General features: G+C 40.0%; 1 protein-coding gene across 1 annotated transcript; it reads right to left on the bottom strand.

Moving 5' to 3' along the window:
- Positions 1 to 591: 591 nt before the first annotated feature.
- On the bottom strand, positions 592 to 18,237 carry dcdc2b (doublecortin domain containing 2B). Its single transcript, XM_021574782.3, has 15 exons — positions 17,584 to 18,237; positions 15,133 to 15,187; positions 10,011 to 10,081; positions 9,791 to 9,922; positions 9,474 to 9,608; positions 8,028 to 8,067; positions 7,828 to 7,893; positions 7,531 to 7,699; positions 7,087 to 7,193; positions 6,247 to 6,318; positions 6,049 to 6,102; positions 5,757 to 5,867; positions 2,743 to 2,850; positions 2,467 to 2,607; positions 592 to 1,808 (listed from the first exon to the last, which is right to left on the bottom strand). The coding sequence occupies exons 1-14, from the start codon at positions 17,865 to 17,867 to the stop codon at positions 2,485 to 2,487; spliced, it is 1,527 nt and encodes a 508-aa protein (XP_021430457.2). The 5' UTR covers positions 17,868 to 18,237; the 3' UTR covers positions 592 to 1,808; positions 2,467 to 2,484.
- Between the last annotated feature and the right edge of the window lie 342 nt (positions 18,238 to 18,579).

Consider the following 18,579-nt stretch of genomic DNA (forward strand, 5'->3'; position numbering starts at 1 on the left):
TTCAACTACAGTAGTGTTTAGGTTGTCCATAGGGTCCAAAACATTTCACAACATTTTGTAACGGGAGAATGAAAACAAATGAAATGAAAAATGAAAACAAAGGTTTTATTCCTGTTGTAGATCCAACCATGATCTCTGCCACAACCCTGACCTCTGCCACAACCCTGACCTCTGCCACAACCCTGGCCTCTGCCAACCAGGCAGTAGGGATTGGACATTGTGTGAATGAGTATGTAAATTGACTTAGCGGGAACTCAGCATGCACAGTGCTGTGGCTAATCCCATACCTTATAACTACTGTGAGTTCAATTAGGGTTCATTCCAGCCAACTATTCTAGTCGTTCTGATGCCATGCTGTGTGAAAGCCCATAGAAACACTATAGGACAGCAGAAGACCACAGTCAATGTGTTGGTTTGGAAAACGGACCAACAGGAGTTCAGTTGTTTTAATCAATGCTGCTACTGTGCATCTAGATCACAAACATGACATCGTATTTTTTATGTATGTAAAGAGCTTATTTTGATATGAAACTGCAAAGTGTTAGGTGCAAAGTGATATGTTGGTAGTGTATATTTTGTGGGAAAAAACTGTTTTCTGTTTACTGTTGTATTGCACGTTTTATTCAGAAATAATAGCATATGAATTGTTTGAGTCAAAATGCTTGTACTGTACAACCACAGAGGACATTGCGGTAGTTTTTTTGTAAGATATGAAATATTTCATATTGTATATTTCCATTAGATATTAAAGTATATTTTGATAAAACAGAATACTTTACATTCATTGTATGTGTTCTATAACTGAATAATACAGAACCCTATCCTACTTGTTCTCTTATTGTCTCAAAAACACTTCTTCCTGTTTACAATATGTTTGCCGCTTTCCATCAAAGTAAAAGCATTGTGTGTCATGAATATACATTTTTTAAAGAAACATTACATAGATTACCTGATTACTGTACCACAGTATTTCCTGTAAAATATGTCAATATCATAAAGAATACATTCACATTTTTGGATTCTTAGTTTACTAATGAAAACAATAGATGGTAGATTATAGAAACAACGTTACTCTCCTCCGCTCTCCTCATAAAGCCACAGGCCCATTCTGAGAACCGGACTGCTTCATTACGGTGTCTGGTGGAGGGTATGAGGACTGCTTCATTACGGTGTCTGGTGGAGGGTATGAGGACTGCTTCATTACGGTGTCTGGTGGAGGGTATGAGGACTGCTTCATTACGGTGTCTGGTGGAGGGTATGAGGACTGCTTCATTACGGTGTCTGGTGGAGGGTATGAGGACTGCTTCATTACGGTGTCTGGTGGAGGGTATGAGGACTGCTTCATTACGGTGTCTGGTGGAGGGTATGAGGACTGCTTCATTACGGTGTCTGGTGGAGGGTATGAGGACTGCTTCATTACGGTGTCTGGTGGAGGGTATGAGGACTGCTTCATTACGGTGTCTGGTGGAGGGTATGAGGACTGCTTCATTACGGTGTCTGGTGGAGGGTATGAGGACTGCTTCATTACGGTGTCTGGTGGAGGGTATGAGGACTGCTTCATTACGGTGTCTGGTGGAGGGTATGAGGACTGCTTCATTACGGTGTCTGGTGGAGGGTATGAGGACTGCTTCATTACGGTGTCTGGTGGAGGGTATGAGGACTGCTTCATTACGGTGTCTGGTGGAGGGTATGAGGACTGCTTCATTACGGTGTCTGGTGGAGGGTATGAGGACTGCTTCATTACGGTGTCTGGTGGAGGGTATGAGGACTGCTTCATTACGGTGTCTGGTGGAGGGTATGAGGACTCCCTTAAAAGAAAAAAACAATCAGACCGGGCCAAAATATATTTTCTTTTAAGGATATTCTCTGGTACTTTTGTATACTTTTTAGCCAGTAGTTCTGAAAGTTGCGCCCACGAGCCAAAAAGTGGTCCCCGAAAATGGCGTACTACATCACCTGAAGATATGTGCACGCTGTGTGTGTGTGTGTGTGTGTGTCATGCTAGCTGTCACTCAAATGGGGATGGGCTGAAGCTCATTGGTTGAAACTCTAATTGCTAGGGTGCTGGCCCACACGGGGGTAAATGTAGGTAAAATGGTGCTGCACAGCTTCCAGAATACTGTCGCTTTCAAACTAGGGATTTTGTGGCACATTGAGAGTAATTCTGCTCATAGATTATGCATGTATGAACTAAAATTGACACATCCAGACCAAAGTTGGAGGTTTAAAAAAAATGCTTATTAGGGGTCAAAGTACCAGAGCATGTCTTTAAACCACTCTAGGATGATCATTTAAATCCAGGGGCGCAACTTTCACTGGCAGCGGTGTGCTTTAGGACCATGCGGACGCCTCCGAGCGGTCGGGTCGGCTGTTTGGAGTATTTATCCGACTGGATAAAGAAAATCATAATAATTTGGCCCCTCCCCCACTTCTAAAACCAAACTTGCGCCAACTGTTTAAATTCACCTATTCAATCGAGCCTGATCAAATACTTGAACGGTTTCCCTGGATACCCCCGCTTGTCGGAGAACTTTGAGATGCGGAGGATGTTGATGACGAAGAAGCCCTTGAGTGTGGAGTGGTTGGCTTTGGCTCCGTCTTCGGCTCCTTGAATAGGGGTGAGTGTACAGACAGAATTCATTTCTAGACATTGAGTGTGTTCGTCTCTGTATTTATGTATTCATGCTGTACTGAATAACTGTGTGTGCGTGTGTGTGCGTGTGTGTATGTGTGTGCGTGTACCTCTGGTGTATCAGTAGCAGACACACAACTCTCTAAGGCAGCGCCTTCTTTTTTGTGGACAGATGGACCTGCGGTAGAGTTCATCTCATGCTCCAGGGATATGTTGGCCTTTGTTAGACGAAGAACATGTAAACCATGAAAATGTATCCAACATCTTCAGTGTGGTAGTGAATGACTATATCAGTGCATATCGCACAAGAACACACACCATCAGCGTACAAAACATTATGAACACCTGCTCTTTCCATGACATAAGCCATGTTCACATATCCAATTTCCTGCATTCTGAACAGCCAAAAAGCACATGGAATTTGATATTTCATGCCACATTTGTAGGTGGTTTGAAGTCAGATACAAATCTGATTCCTGGCCATGTGACTTGTGTCTGAACGGTCAAATCTGATTTATTTGCTAGAAAGCTAAACAGCTAACTAACTAGCTAGTTGACTGCTGTGGCCAGCCAAAAAGGACTGGGATGTTGTTGTCACCTTAGCTTGCTACATACAGGGGGCAAAAAAGTATTTAGTCAGCCACCAATTGTGCAAGTTCTCCCTCTTAAAAGGATGAGAGAGGCCTGTAATTTTCATCATAGGTACACTTCAACAATGACAGACAAAATGAGAAAAAAAAATCCAGAAAATCACATTGTAGGATTTTTTATGAATTTATTTGCAAATTATGGTGGAAAATAAGTATTTGGTCACCTACAAACAAGCAAGATTTCTGGCTCTCACAGACCTGTAACTTCTTTAAGAGGCTCCTCTATCCTCCACTCGTTAACTGTATTAATGGCACCTGTTTGAACTTGTTATCAGTATAAAAGACATCTGTCCACAACCTCAAACAGTCACACTCCAAACTCCACTATGGCCAAGACCAAAGAGCTGTCAAAGGACACCAGAAACAAAATTGTAGACCTGCACCAGGCTGGGAAGACTGAATCTGCAATAGGTAAGCAGCTTGGTTTGAAGAAATCAACTGTGGGAGCAATTATTAGGAAATGGAAGACATACAAGACCACTGATAATCTCCCTCGATCTGGGGCTCCACGCAAGATCTCACCCCGTGGGGTCAAAATGATCACAAGAACGGTGAGCAAAAATCTCAGAACCACACAGGGGGACCTAGTGAATGACCTGCAGAGAGCTGGGACCAAAGTAACAAAGCCTACCATCAGTAACACACTACGCCGCCAGGGACTCAAATCCTGCAGTGCCAGACGTGTCCCCCTGCTTAAGCCAGTACATCTCCAGGCCCGTCTGAAGTTTGCTAGAGAGCATTTGGATGATCCAGAAGAAGATTGGGAGAATGTCATATGGTCAGATGAAACCAAAATATAACTTTTTGGTAAAAACTCAACTCGTCGTGTTTGGAAGACAAAGAATGCTGAGTTGCATCCAAAGAACACAATACTTACTGTGAAGCATGGGGTGGAAACATCATGCTTTGTGGTTTTTCTGCAAAGGGACCAGGACGACTGATCCGTGTAAAGGAAAGAATGAATGGGGCCATGTTTCGTGAGATTTTGAGTGAAAACCTCCTTCCATCAGCAAGGGCATTGAAGATGAAACTTGGCTGGGTCTTTCAGCATGACAATGATCCCAAACACACCGACCGGGCAACGAAGGAGTGGCTTCGTAAGAAGCATTTCAAGGTCCTGGAGTGGCCTAGCCAGTCTCCAGATCTCAACCCCATAGAAAATCTTTGGAGGGAGTTAAAAGTCCGTGTTGCCCAACAACAGCCCCAAAACATCACTGCTCTAAAGGAGATCTGCATGGAGGAATGGGCCAAAATACCAGCAACAGTGTGTGATAACCTTGTGAAGACGTACAGAAAACGTTTGACCTCTGTCATTGCCAACAAAGGGTATATAACAAAGTGTTGAGATAAACTTTTCTTATTGACCAAATACTTTTTTTCCACCATAATTTGCAAATAAAGTCATAAAAAAATCCTACAATGTGATTTTCTGGATTTTTTTTTCTCATTTTGTCTATCATAGTTGAAGTGTACCTATGATGAAAATTACAGGCCTCTCTCATCTTTTTAAGTGGGAGAACTTGCACAATTGGTGGCTGACTAAATACTTTTTTGCCACACTGTAACTTCTGAGTGATAGGAAGCACGAGCACCACGACCAATCAGCCTACACCACTGCGCACATACCCTGTTGTTACTATGACAACTAGCGTAGCCTTGTCAGCATATGACTGCTGTCTGAACACACATCTGATTTGGTCACTTGTAACTTGCTGTTTAGACCGTCAGTAGTTCAAAACGGATTTGGAACAAAACAAAATGCATTTGAACATTAAGGACTGCGGTGTGAACAGGGCTTTAGACTGTCCAGGTGAAAGCTATGATCCTTTATTGATCCACTTCAATCAGTGTAGATGAAGGGGAGGAGACAGTTTAAATCATTTTTACCCCTTGAGACAAGGATTGTGTCTGTGTGCCATTCAGTAGGTGAATGAGAAAGACAAAATATTTAAGTGCCTTTGAACAGGGTATGGTAGTAGGTGTCAGGCGCACGGGTTTGTGTCAAGAACTGCAACGCTGCTGGCTTTTTCACGCTCAACAGTTTCCAGTGTGTTTCTGGAATGGTCCACCACCCAAAGGACATCCAGCCAACTTGACACAACTTTGGAAAGCATTGGAGTCAACATGGGCCGGCATCCCTGTGGAACACCTTAGACACCTTGTTGAGTCCATTCCCCAAGACGAATTGAGGCTGTTCTGAGGGGCAAAAGGGGGTGCAACTCAATATTAGGAAGGTGTTCCTAATGTTTTGTACACTCAGTGTACACAGTCTGATCACTGTTGTCTGTGTTCTCTCTCTCTCTCTCTCTCTCTCTCTCTCTCTCTCTCTCTCTCTCTCTCTCTCATGCAAGCACACGCGCACACACACACCTTTTCCTCAGTCTCTAACTACAGACAGGTGAGCCGCAAAGTAGTGAAAGGTATGAGCTATTTTCATAATTGCACTGTACTTAATGAATGCAAGCCTTCTGTACCTGTGGCATTTCTGTATCAAGCGTAGGGCTCCCATCGATGTCATCCTCTTTGCAGATGGAAGAGCTGGTATTTTCAGGTGAGTTCCTGTCTTTCTCAGTCGATGATTCCAACTTTGTGATTGGACGAAAATCACAATTATCTGAGTGGTTCTATCATGTAAGAGCAGACTATAATTTACATCTAACAGCAGACTGAAATGTACAACGGTAAATGTAACAGCATATCTCAGTAGGGTAAACATGTTGAGAATGATTTGGCAAATCATGAGCGATGATCCTCGACCAGACAAACCTTGTCTGGGTGTTCTGGGTGAGGAAGGGGATCTTTTGTAGCCTTGGTCAAAATCTAGAGGAGAACAATACAAAGAAGCTCTCGTAGCTTCACACTACCAACCATACATCCTGGATAAACATGTATGATAAACAATCTGCGACTTCTACAAAACCTCATGTCACTCAAGGAATGAGACTGTCCCATACAGATACACACCTGATCTTGGCTGTTGTAATGAGGAGGATTTCTCCCAATAAGGTCCTCGTCCTCTACTGTCTCTGCCACTCTCTAAAAGATAAAGACACAACACCACAATGCTAAAGTTTGCTTATCTATAATCCACACCTCAACACATTACATATAACCCTCATATACATTATTTCAAGGAGAGAAATGGAAAATGGTCCCATTGCACTGGTAAAGGACTAGGGAAGAAAGAACCATTTAAACTTGATTGTAACCCAGAAGGACATTTGGTTATAGGCAGGGGTAATATGATGACAAAACTTAGAGCACATACAAAAGAGTTAAAAAACAACAATACCCCACAAAGTACACAGAAACGTCATTATATGAAGGGGGGGGGGGGGGGCATTAATTATAATTATTGTATTTATTTCTTATCCTGGGGATAAACACACTAAACAGCCCAACGGACTGCTTGGAGGCGTTTGCATGGTCCTGAAGCAAACCGTTGCCTCGTTTTGGATCGCATTCCAATGGTAAAACTGGGGGATGACAAAAATGCTATTTCAGAATGTGGGGGGGGGACATGTCCCTCCCGTCCCCAGTGAAAGTTGCGCCCCTGGTTATATGCAATTTCAGGCAATAGAGTGCATATCCAAATCAGGATCATTTGATTCCCTTTCCATACCAGGGCCATGTGTTTAACATGTTCATGGTGGTGGGTACAAAGGAGTGTTCGTATCTGTTGTATCTGTTGCTGTCTACCTGAGGGTAGGAGCTGGATCTCAGAGTGGAGGGCTTGGTCACTGTCATGGAAGGGAGGACAATAAAAGAGTGGGGGAGAGAGAAAAGAATGAGGTGTCGGCCTACCTGGTCAACGGGAACATCTACTGCTGTGTTCTCATCCTCCAGCACCTCCTCAGCCCCCTGCACCTCCTCTCTCTTCTTCTGTACAGCTCTAAACACACTGGCCTGGGCTACAACACACACCAACCAACATGAACATGAATGATCAATCATTGTAAATGTGCATCGACACAATCATGAATGCAATATGCCACACCAGACCATATGCCAGGGGCCACCGCAGACAATATGCCAGGGGCCACCGCAGACCATATGCAAGGGGCCACTCCAGACCATATGCCAGAGGCCACACCAGACCATATGCCAGGGGCCACACCAGACCCACAAGCTGCTTTCTTGTGGCTCCCCTTCTGGTATCTAATTCCTATTAAATTCAGGTCCTCAGTGAGAACAGCAAGTCTGACACTGGCCCCCAGGTAATTGGAGTGTGTGTCTGTGTGCTCCTACCTGGTCCAGTCCTTGGTGGAGGCCTGGGATGGCCTCTGTTCCTCACTCGGACTTTCACTGGTTTGGCGTAGAAGATAGAGCTCTCCTCCTTCACTGGTCTCCTCTGGATGGATGGGAGAGCCGTCTCCCCCACCTCATCCCCAGTGGACTTCACCCTCCGCCCATCCGACTGGGACCACAACACCAGGGTCGTGTTCATTAGGCACCAAATGGAAGAAAACAGACTGAAACCGGGCTGGACTACTTGGACTTGTCCAATAAGAAACTTTATTTTCCACTAAAGTTTTTTGACAGTACCTCTGGAGAGTCCAGGAGAGCAGAGTCACTGTAACTGTCCTCAGGGCCACTGGCTGCCTTCCTGCCCTGAGCAAGACAAAGGGAGACAAGGTGTACCTTTATAACCAAGATCAATTGTCCTATAGACCAAAATAAATATACAAAATATTAGACTATGAAGTGTTAGACCTACAGTAGGTGTTAGACAGACAGTAGCGTACCTTATATCTCCTTGACAGCCTTCTATTTCCAGGGTAATTTCTGGAAAATATTATATAGAAATCCATATTACATTATATCATATTTATTATATCATATACTATACTATATCATATTATATTTATAATATTATTATATGATATCATATTATAATATATTATATCATATGTATTATATCATATCATATTAAAATATGTGATATCATATTATATTTATAATATTATAGAATTTCATATCATATTCAATGTATTATATAATATTATATCATACTATATGATATTTATTATATGATATCATATTATATTATATCAATTCATATCATATATTTATTATAAAATATTATCTTCTATAATATTATATAATATTATATTTATTATATCACATTTATTATATATCATATTTTATTATATCATACTATATTCCAATATATTCTATCATATAATATTTATGATATCATATTATATTTAAAAAATATGATATTATATTATATCATATGTATTTTATTATATCATACTATATTCCAATATATTATATCATATCATATTTATTATATTATATTTTAAAATATATCATATTATATTATATCATACTATATTCTAATATATTATATCATATAATATATCATATTATATTAAAATATATTATATTATATCAGATTATATCATATTATATTATATCATACTTTATTTATTATACTATATCATATTATATTAAAATATATGATATTATATCATATTATATCATACTAGATTCTAATATATTATATCATATAATATTTCTCATACTATATCATATTATATAAAAAATTATATTTGATCATATGTATGTTTTTATATCATATTATATTATATCATATCATACTATATTCTAATATATTATATCATATTACATTAAAATATATGATATTATATTAATTATATTATTTCATATTATATTTATTATATCATATTATAGCATAATGTATTTAATATATTATATCATATTATATTTATTATGTAATATTATATCATATTATATTAAAATATATGATATTTATTATATTATATAATTTCATATTATATTCATTATGTTTATTATAATATATTATATTATATTTATTTTACCTTTATTTTAGCAGGGAGTCCCATTGAGACCAATATATCTTTAGAATATAATACCCACACAGTCTTACATTTGACCTTTTAGTCATTTACCAGACACTCTTATCCAGAGCGAAATACAGTTAGTGCATTGATCTTAAGATAGCTAGGTGGGACAACCACATATCTTAGTCATAGTAAGTAAATTGTTCTTCACTAAAGTAGCTATCAGCAAAGTCAGAGATAGTAAGGAGGGGGAAAAAGTCAAGTGAGTTCATAAAAGTATTTTCTGTCTTGGCTGCCTAAAAGCTGTTTGTTCTATTTTCATATTATCTAAAAATCTCTGTACTAGGATAATTCCATCCATACCTCTCAGAGGCTTTAGGAACCAACAGCTCCACGTAGGGAAGCTTCTTGAACCTCTCTGCTCCCACAGCCACATAGAACTGGCCACTCACCAGCTCGTCTGCACTGGACACAGTTACTCCCTCTAGAGTGCACAACCTGAGGGGTCACAGGGTCAGGGGTCACTAATGGGGTCAGAGAGACTGTCATCTGTGTACCTGAGGGGCCATTGGGCTGCCATTAATAGGTCAAACATGCTGTGTGAGGGTGTGTGTGTGTCAGTGTGTGCGTATGTACAGTGTATATGCATGTGTGAGGGTGTGTATGTGTACGTATCTGACCTGCGCACTGCTCCAGTGCGTAAACTGGCCTTCTCTGTGACTAGACCGAGGATCTGATCCAGGTCATGCTGCCAGGTCCTGGGAATTATGAAACGGAATGGAGAGCAGCGAAGATCTTCGTTGCGGAAAACACTGTAAAGGAACACGCAAATACGTAGTGTGTTTCTATGTGTGTAGTATTTGAGATGATGAATGGGAGTGTGTTAACAGGGAATCTTACTGTATGATACAGGGTAGAGGAATATACTTTCTCCATTTTGCTGACACATTTGGTCTGTGAAGTAATCTTGCCTAGGAAAGAAAGACATGACATTACAAAATAATACTGCACTGTAGTTTTAGATAGATTTGTCGGTCAGAAAAAAATACAAGAAAGAAATACCACTTCCTCTGATCAGTGAATGCCAAATTAAACCATGTGATGAAACATTGATATCAAGTGTGCCATTTCCTATAATTTACCAAAACAAAGTAAATACCAATTGTATTAATTTCAGAACAGAACATCCACAGACATTTCACAATAAGTGGTTATGATCTATTATTATGATTATGATTATGATTATTATAGCTTATCAGTCAGAGGGCTGTGTCCATGGCAACACACATTATCATCTTGGCCAAAAACATACTGTATCTACATAACACATCTACAAAGACAGACTGAGTGCTCCACTTCATTGAATACCTAAACTTTATATAGCCACTCTGTCCACAAAACTTCCCCTGACCTTTCTATTACATCCAGAGTCTATGAAGTCAAAGCCTATGAAGTCAAACCCTATTAAGTCAAGCCCTTTGAAGTCAAGCCCTATGAAGTCAAGCCCTATTAAGTCAAGCCCTATGAAGTCAAACCCTATGAAGTCAAGCCCTATTAAGTCAAGCCCTATGAAGTCAAACCCTATTAAGTCAAACCCTATTAAGTCAAGCCCTATGAAGTCAAGCCCTATGAAGTCAAAGCCTATGAAGTCAAACCCTATTAAGTCAAGCCCTATGAAGTCAAGCCCTATGAAGTCAAGCCCTATTAAGTCAAGCCCTATGAAGTCAAGCCCTATGAAGTCAAACCCTATTAAGTCAAGCCCTATTAAGTCAAGCCCTATAAAAAAAACTCAAGCCCTATTAAGTCAAGCCCTATAAAAAAAAACTCAAGCCCTATTAAGTCAGGCCCTATAAAGTCAAGCAATATGAAGTCAAGCCCTATTAAGTAAAGCCCTATTAAGGCAAGCCCTATAAAAAAACCTCAAGCCCTATGAAGTCAGGCCCTATGAAGTCAAGCCCTATGAAGTCAAGCCCTATGAATCACTCATTGTGTCTGACCACATAATATATCAATAAATCAATACTTCAACCAAAATCCAACCACAGCTAGAAAATAAATGTTTCTACAATGTTTCCACTTTGAAGTGGCACTATGCAACGTTGTTTTTATATTTAAACAGAGTGGTAGGCATGGGGCTGGCAGCAAAGGGCTGGGTAGGCTGGGAATCAGGCCTGCCCAGGCTTGTTCAGAGCCCTTATAACACAGGATGGGGCCACTGTATGACTTAGTTCTCTAAACAGAGTTACCAAGCTAACAATTCTAGTGAGAGAGAATGTTTTTGTATTGTTACCTGTAGTGTTCCCCAGATGTTTGACAAAAACCTCCTGAGAACCAATTTAGCATGTTTTGACATTAGATACATCTCTGCTCTGTTAAAAGCACACTCAAGAAAAGGAAGAAGAACATGACCCGGTAGCCTACTTTTTGTGATTTGTTTGACAATAGGATGAAAATAACATGACTGGTTCTGTTCATGCCACATTAAAAGGTAATACATTTTTCCTGTTTAAATTATGTCTTTATTATTAGGCCTATAAATAGTTTTTTTTGCACAAGCAAGTGTGTGTACTGGATAGAGACCCCCCACCTCCCCCCACACACATTCTGGGTAAATTCAAATCATATTTTATTGGTCACATACACATGGTTAGCAGATGTTAATGCGAGTGCAGCAAAGTTCTGTTTGAGGAAATGGTCTCCTGGAAACAGTTATTTTTTATTTATAAAAAAAATACAAATTTAACCTTTATTTAACCAGGCAAGTCAGTTAAAGAACAAGTTCTTATTTATTCCTTGCACCTCACTGACACATTCCTATGAAAACTTTAGGTAAAGACCCAATGAGACTCTCAAGCATGAAACACACCAAGAACCTCGCTGCCGATAGACTGCCGATAGACTACCGATAGGTACTTATCACAGTGGGAGGCTGCTCCTTCTCTTGCCAGAACAAGGGGTATCTGCTGTGTGCTGACCGATGACGTGGATAAACCCTGGATGACTGACAGTGGGACGCTGTATTGAAGTCACCTCACAGACATCTAGGTACTCCTCCTCAATTGTAAAAAAAGATATTGGTCACTAAAGACCCTGGTTCGATCCCAGGCTGTGTCGCAGCTGGCCATGACCAGGAGACCCATGAGGCGGCACACTGTTGACAGAGCGTCATCCAGGTTAAGGGAGGGTTTGGCCGGTTGGGATGTCATTGCGACCCCTTGTGGTGGGCTGGGCGCATGCACGCTGACTTCGGTCGCAATCTGTAGTTTCCTCTGACACATTGGTGCGGCTGGCTTCCGGGTTAGGCAAGCAGTGTGTCAAGAAGCAGTGTGGCTTGGCGGGGTTGTGTTTCGGAGGATGCATAGCTCTCGACCTTCACCTCTCCTGAGTCGGTACGGGAGTTGCAGCGATTGGACAAGACTGTAACTACCAATTGGATATCATGAAATTTGGGAGAAAAAGAGCCCAAAAAGTTTTAGAATAATAATAATTGTTTGAAAGATATAGAAAGGCATTTATTCATGTCTACATTAGTTTTTGACACATGTAATCTATAACAGACACGCCAATGCATACTTTTAAATTATATATATATATATATATATATATATATATATATATATATATATATATATATATATATATAAAATGTTAAGATAAAGATAAATGTTTCAAGAACAAAATTACACTTTAAGGAAAATGTTTTTATATATAAAAACATTTTCCTTAAAGTGTAATTTTGTTCTTGAAACATTTAATTGAAATACTGTAGAATTCCATTCATTCCTATGGAGGACTGCTCCAACTAGGGAGTGCCAATATGGCCAACCGGTGGCTTCAAAGCCTCTCAATGGCCAAACAGCTTCGGGGTTTGAATACGTCATTGGAGCCGACTAGGTAGCGTCGATACTTGTCGAATCCCAATGCTCGTCAGTGGCCAACAACTTGATTTTGAGCCAATCAGACAGCACGAACCCCCACATGGAAGAGACAACAACAAAAAAGTAATGCCAGTTACACTTCATATGCAATGTAGGCTATATGGGATGGTAGCTAGCTAAGTGCAGAGATGCAATGCACACAACACGAAATACTTCCTCCAAGCTAGCTAACCACTGTAGCTAGTATTAACATTCTAATTAAATAACAATGGATTAGCTAGTTTTCATGAAACGCCTGTCTGTTGTTGTGCTAGCTAGCGAATATGCTAACGTTAGTTAACTAGCTAAACATTTGGGTATCACTGGCAGTATGGAATTATGGAGAGTAAATTAAATTGTTTCTTTGTCATCTTGCTAGGTAGTTATCTAGCTGTGGGCATCTGGCTAGTATCAACAAGGGCGTTCTACAAAATAGCAACATTAGTGCAGATAGCTTTGACCTAGACCATAAGCAATACCCACAAATATGCATTGCCAAACAGCGCTACTGCCACCTTGTATTTTGGAGTATTTTATAACAAGGCTGATTGGCTGATGACTCTTCCAAGGCCTTGTTAGCGCGTTGGGCCAGTAACCAAAAGGTTGCTGGACCGAATCCCTGAGCTGACAAATCTGTCATTCTGGCCCTGAACAAGGCAGTTAACCCACTGTTCCCAGGTAGGCCGTCATTGTAAGTAAACTGTCTTGCCTAGTTAAAAAAAAAACAATATATTTTTTTAAACACAAAAGAGAGAGCTCTGACACTGTACAGAGGTGCTAAATACTGTCGGCAGTCAAACGTTTAACAATCCTACCGGTGTGTCAGAGTTTTTAAGGAAACGTCCTCTAAAGTTGTGAGAATGTTTGTTGTTAGCTGTCAAATCACACTGTCTCTGCTAATATACAACACCATATAAGCGCACAGGCAGGGCACTCACACAATGGCAAAACGATATCTGTGCCAATTCAAGTGCCACACAATTACCTTTCTACTATTTCACATGAATGTTGATGGGTTAGTTATGGTGGCCCTTCTGGTCTCAGTCAGACAATGGAGAATGTTTGTTCACAGCTTTCCTGCAGTCAAATGACAAATTCGCCCTGTAGTGGCCTCATGGGTGTAATATTATTCAGATTTTTCATAATTTCCAAATTAACACCTTTTTTTCCCGCTGAAAATCCTGTGTTTCTATGTCAAACAGTTTTGATATATTTCAGTCAACTGTGATGTATAGTGTAATATTGGGTTGCAAACTCTAAATGTTCTACATTTCAACTCCATACCTGATATGGTACAGATGTCTTCTTTTTTCTAAGCCCATAACCATGTGTGTGAGGTGTATACCTTCGTTTCAAAGTAGATTTGTTTCAAGACTACCCAGAAACACTCCGTGTGACCCTGATTTAGCCCACTGCAGTAAAAGATAGGACTATGATATTGCTCTGAATCACTACACGCTCCACAGCTGAAAATGAAATACATTAATCTCTATCCATCCAGCCAGCCATTTGGGCTGAATACAAAGCAAGCACTTTCCATTGTGTGAACGGCAATTGAGATGCTGCGCTTGAAATGCGTTTTATGTGTCCATGATCTCATTAACACAAGATCAATCTTCCTTATATGAATGTATCCGATGGTGAACAAGAGATCTATTGAAATGGGCCAAGGATGACACGAGACACTGTAAGACTGAATACGGTACAGAACATTGATTTGTTATTATTGACGCGTGGTCTACATCCTCTGTGAGTTTGTGTTGGTGCTGAGGACCATTATTTACAGATTACACGTATCCGAAAATCAATGCTATGCTATTGCTTTGGTCTATCATACTTTGGTCTACCACAGTGTCCGGTATTATGACATGCAAAGCACATCCAAAACCAAATTTAAACACAATGAATATGAAGTGTGGTCAAATAAATAATAACCATTGCGCAGTGAGAGAAAACCTGTTCTCTGTTACAACTGTTACCAGTTCAGATCTACTTGATTTTGAGGGTGTGTGTGTGTGTGTCAGCATGACCTACCCCAGATAGGTTAGATTAATGAGTAACGGACTGTACCGCCGACAGAGACAGAAAACCATATTGAAGCTTACCCGAGCTCCTTCTCCCATGGGTACAGGCTGCTTCTTCAGCCCTGTGTTCAAATAACTGCATGAAAAAACAAATAGACATGATAAAGGTTCACATATTCATCCTCAGTGAGACACAGCTTAACACATAACTGTATTACTGACTGTATTACTGTATGAATTACTGACTGTATAACCAACGGTGTTACTGACTGTATAACCGACTGTATTATCTACTGTATTACCAACTGTATTACTGTATGAATTACTGACTGTGTTACTGACTGTATTACTGTATGAATTACTGACTGTATAACCGACGGTGTTACTGACTGTATAACCGACTGTATTATCTACTGTATTACCAACTGTATTACTGTATGAACTACTGACTGTGTTACTGACTGTATAACCGACTGTTTTACAGACTGTATTACCGACTGTATTACTGACTGTATTATCTACTGTATTACCAACTGTATTACTGTATGAATTACTGACTGTGTTACTGACTGTATAACTGTATGAATTACTGACTGTATTACTGACTGTATTACCGACTGTATTACTGACTATATAACCGACTATTACCGACTGTATAACTGACTGTAATACCAACTGTATTACTGACTGTATAACCGACTGTATTACTGACTGTATTACTGACTGTATAACCGACTGTATTACTGACTGTATTACTGACTGTATAACCGACTGTATTATCTACTGTATTACTGACTGTATTACCGTATGAATTACTGACTGTTACTGACTGTATTACTGACTGTGTTACTGACTATATTACTGTATGAATTTCTGACTGTATAACCGACTGTATTACCAACTGTATAACCGACTGTATAACCGACTATATAACCGACTGTATTACTGACTGTATAACCGACTGTATTACTGACTGTATAACCGACTGTATTACTGACTGTATAACCGACTGTATTACCGACTGTATTACCGACTGTATTACTGACTGTATAACCGGCTGTATAACCGACTGTATTACTGACTGTATTACCGACTGTATAACCTACTGTATTACTGACGGTATAACCGACTGTATTACTGACTGTATAATCGACTGTATTACTGACTGTATAACCAACTGTATTACTGACTGTATAATCAACTGTATTACTGACTGTATTACTGACTGTATAACCGACTGTATTACTGACTGTATTACTGACTGTATAATCGACTGTATTACTGACTGTATTACTGACTGTATAACCGACTGTATTACTGACTGTATAATCGACTGTATTACTGACTGTATAACCTACTGTATTACTGACTGTATAATCGACTGTATTACTGACTGTATAACCGACTGTATTACTGACTGTATAATCGACTGTATTACTGACTGTATTACTGACTGTATAATCGACTGTATTACTGACTGTATTACTGACTGTATAACCGACTGTATTACTGACTGTATTACTGACTGTATAATCGACTGTATTACTGACTGTATTACTGACTGTATAACCGACTGTATTACTGACTGTATAATCGACTGTATTACTGACTGTATAACCGACTGTATTACTGACTGTATAATCGACTGTATTACTGACTGTATTACCGACTGTATTACTGACTGTATAATCGACTGTATTACTGATTGTATTACTGACTGTATAATCGACTGTATTACTGACTCAATTACTGACTGTATAACCGACTGTATTACTGACTGTATAATCGACTGTATTACTGACTGTATAACCGACTGTATTACTGACTGTATAATCGACTGTACTACTGACTGTATTACTGACTGTATAACCTACTGTATTACTGACTGTATGACGACTGTATTACTGACTGTATAACCGACTGAATTACTGACTGTATAATCGACTGTATTACTGACTGTATAACCGTCTGTATTACTGACTGTATTTATATAATGGTTACTATCTACATTTATCTACTGCACACAGCAATAAATATCGAAGAAAATATTTTGACAACATCATATCTAGACATTTACACAAACATACAGTACATGGTAGCCCTGTAGGACCATATCTGAACAATTTAAAAGTACCTTAAAGGGAAATTCCGCCACTTTTCAACCTCATTTTCATTAACTCCATCACTGTACCAGTGTCTATGTGAAAATGGTGCGTTTCTATGATATATGGTTAAAAAGGTGAGAAGGTCCTAAAAAAGAATGATCTGTGATATGATAGGGTAGGATTAAAAGTAGAAAAACTGATTTTTTTTGCCCGTTTCTAACCAGAGGAAGGGTATTTTCTTGCTACTCACATCAACGCGAATCTCAGTGTTTGAAAATCACTGTTTTAAAAATGTTTTACATGTTGATGATGTCATCGCATTTTCACTTATGTAGACACTGGCATTGTGCTGGAGATAATGTAACTGTGGAAAAGTGGTGGAATTGCCCTTTCTAATCTAGACAACTCTACCTGATAGGCTACTCACTCAAGCTTCTTGAACCTCTCGAAGCCTGCGGCCACGTACTGGGCCCCGGTCTGGAGGTCATGCAGCTCCCTGACCCGGTGACCCTGCCGGGGGGTGTACAGGGTCCTCACGGCCAGCGGAGCCTGAATGCAGTGGGTCACGTCATTGAGAAACGCCTCCATGGTGGACACCTGTCGATGGTTGACCACAAACCTCCTGCCGGAGTAGAAGGGGTCCCCGTTCCTGTAGACCATCACACTCTTGACTGGAGGCAGGAGGAGGGTTGCTGTCCCACAGGAAGCCATTTTTCCAGATACTGTCTTCCGTCTCTGGTTCCTGTCTTCCGTCTCTGGTTCCTGTCTGCAGTCTCCGATCCCTGTCTGCTCTGGTTACTACCACTACTACTCAAACCTGTTCTAATTAATCTGTTGTGTTCTGTGTGGTGGTCTCTCACAGCTCTGGACTGTCACGTTCTCTCTCTCTCCTCTCTCTCTCTCTCCCCACACACTACTCTCTGGCGGCCGAGAGTATTTCCTGGTAGCCATGGCAGCAGAGCCAGCAATGACTGGCTTTGTGGGCCAAACCATTAGCAGCAACGAACGACAACAAAAGAGGGAGAGCGAGAGACAGAAGATGCAAGTGTTGTAAGCTGAATAAATTATAAAAACCATAAAACTCCTATGCATCATCTTTACATATATTTTTTTAAACTATTCGAAAGCCTGTTGAATTCACATGTGTAGCCTAATGGCTGCTAGTTCTGTAGTATTTACAGTAAAATCTCAGGGATAACCCTTCTACAATAGAAGTTAATGCTCTGGGAGGGAACAAGAGGGTCTAGGAATACTATTTCCATACATCCATTTCAAACAGTCTCCCTTGACCTTGTATGGGCTGTCAGGAAAGCACATGCAGCGTTTGTGTTTATTTTGATACCCACATAGACAGGAACAGTATGTTGTTTAAGATAACTGCACTATTTTAAATGATTGTGTTGAGTGTGTGCTCTCACTGTGA

This window comes from Oncorhynchus mykiss, chromosome 19 (genome assembly GCF_057628025.1).
Source record: "Oncorhynchus mykiss isolate SJ-2025 chromosome 19, ASM5762802v1, whole genome shotgun sequence".
Classification (NCBI taxonomy): domain Eukaryota; kingdom Metazoa; phylum Chordata; class Actinopteri; order Salmoniformes; family Salmonidae; genus Oncorhynchus; species Oncorhynchus mykiss.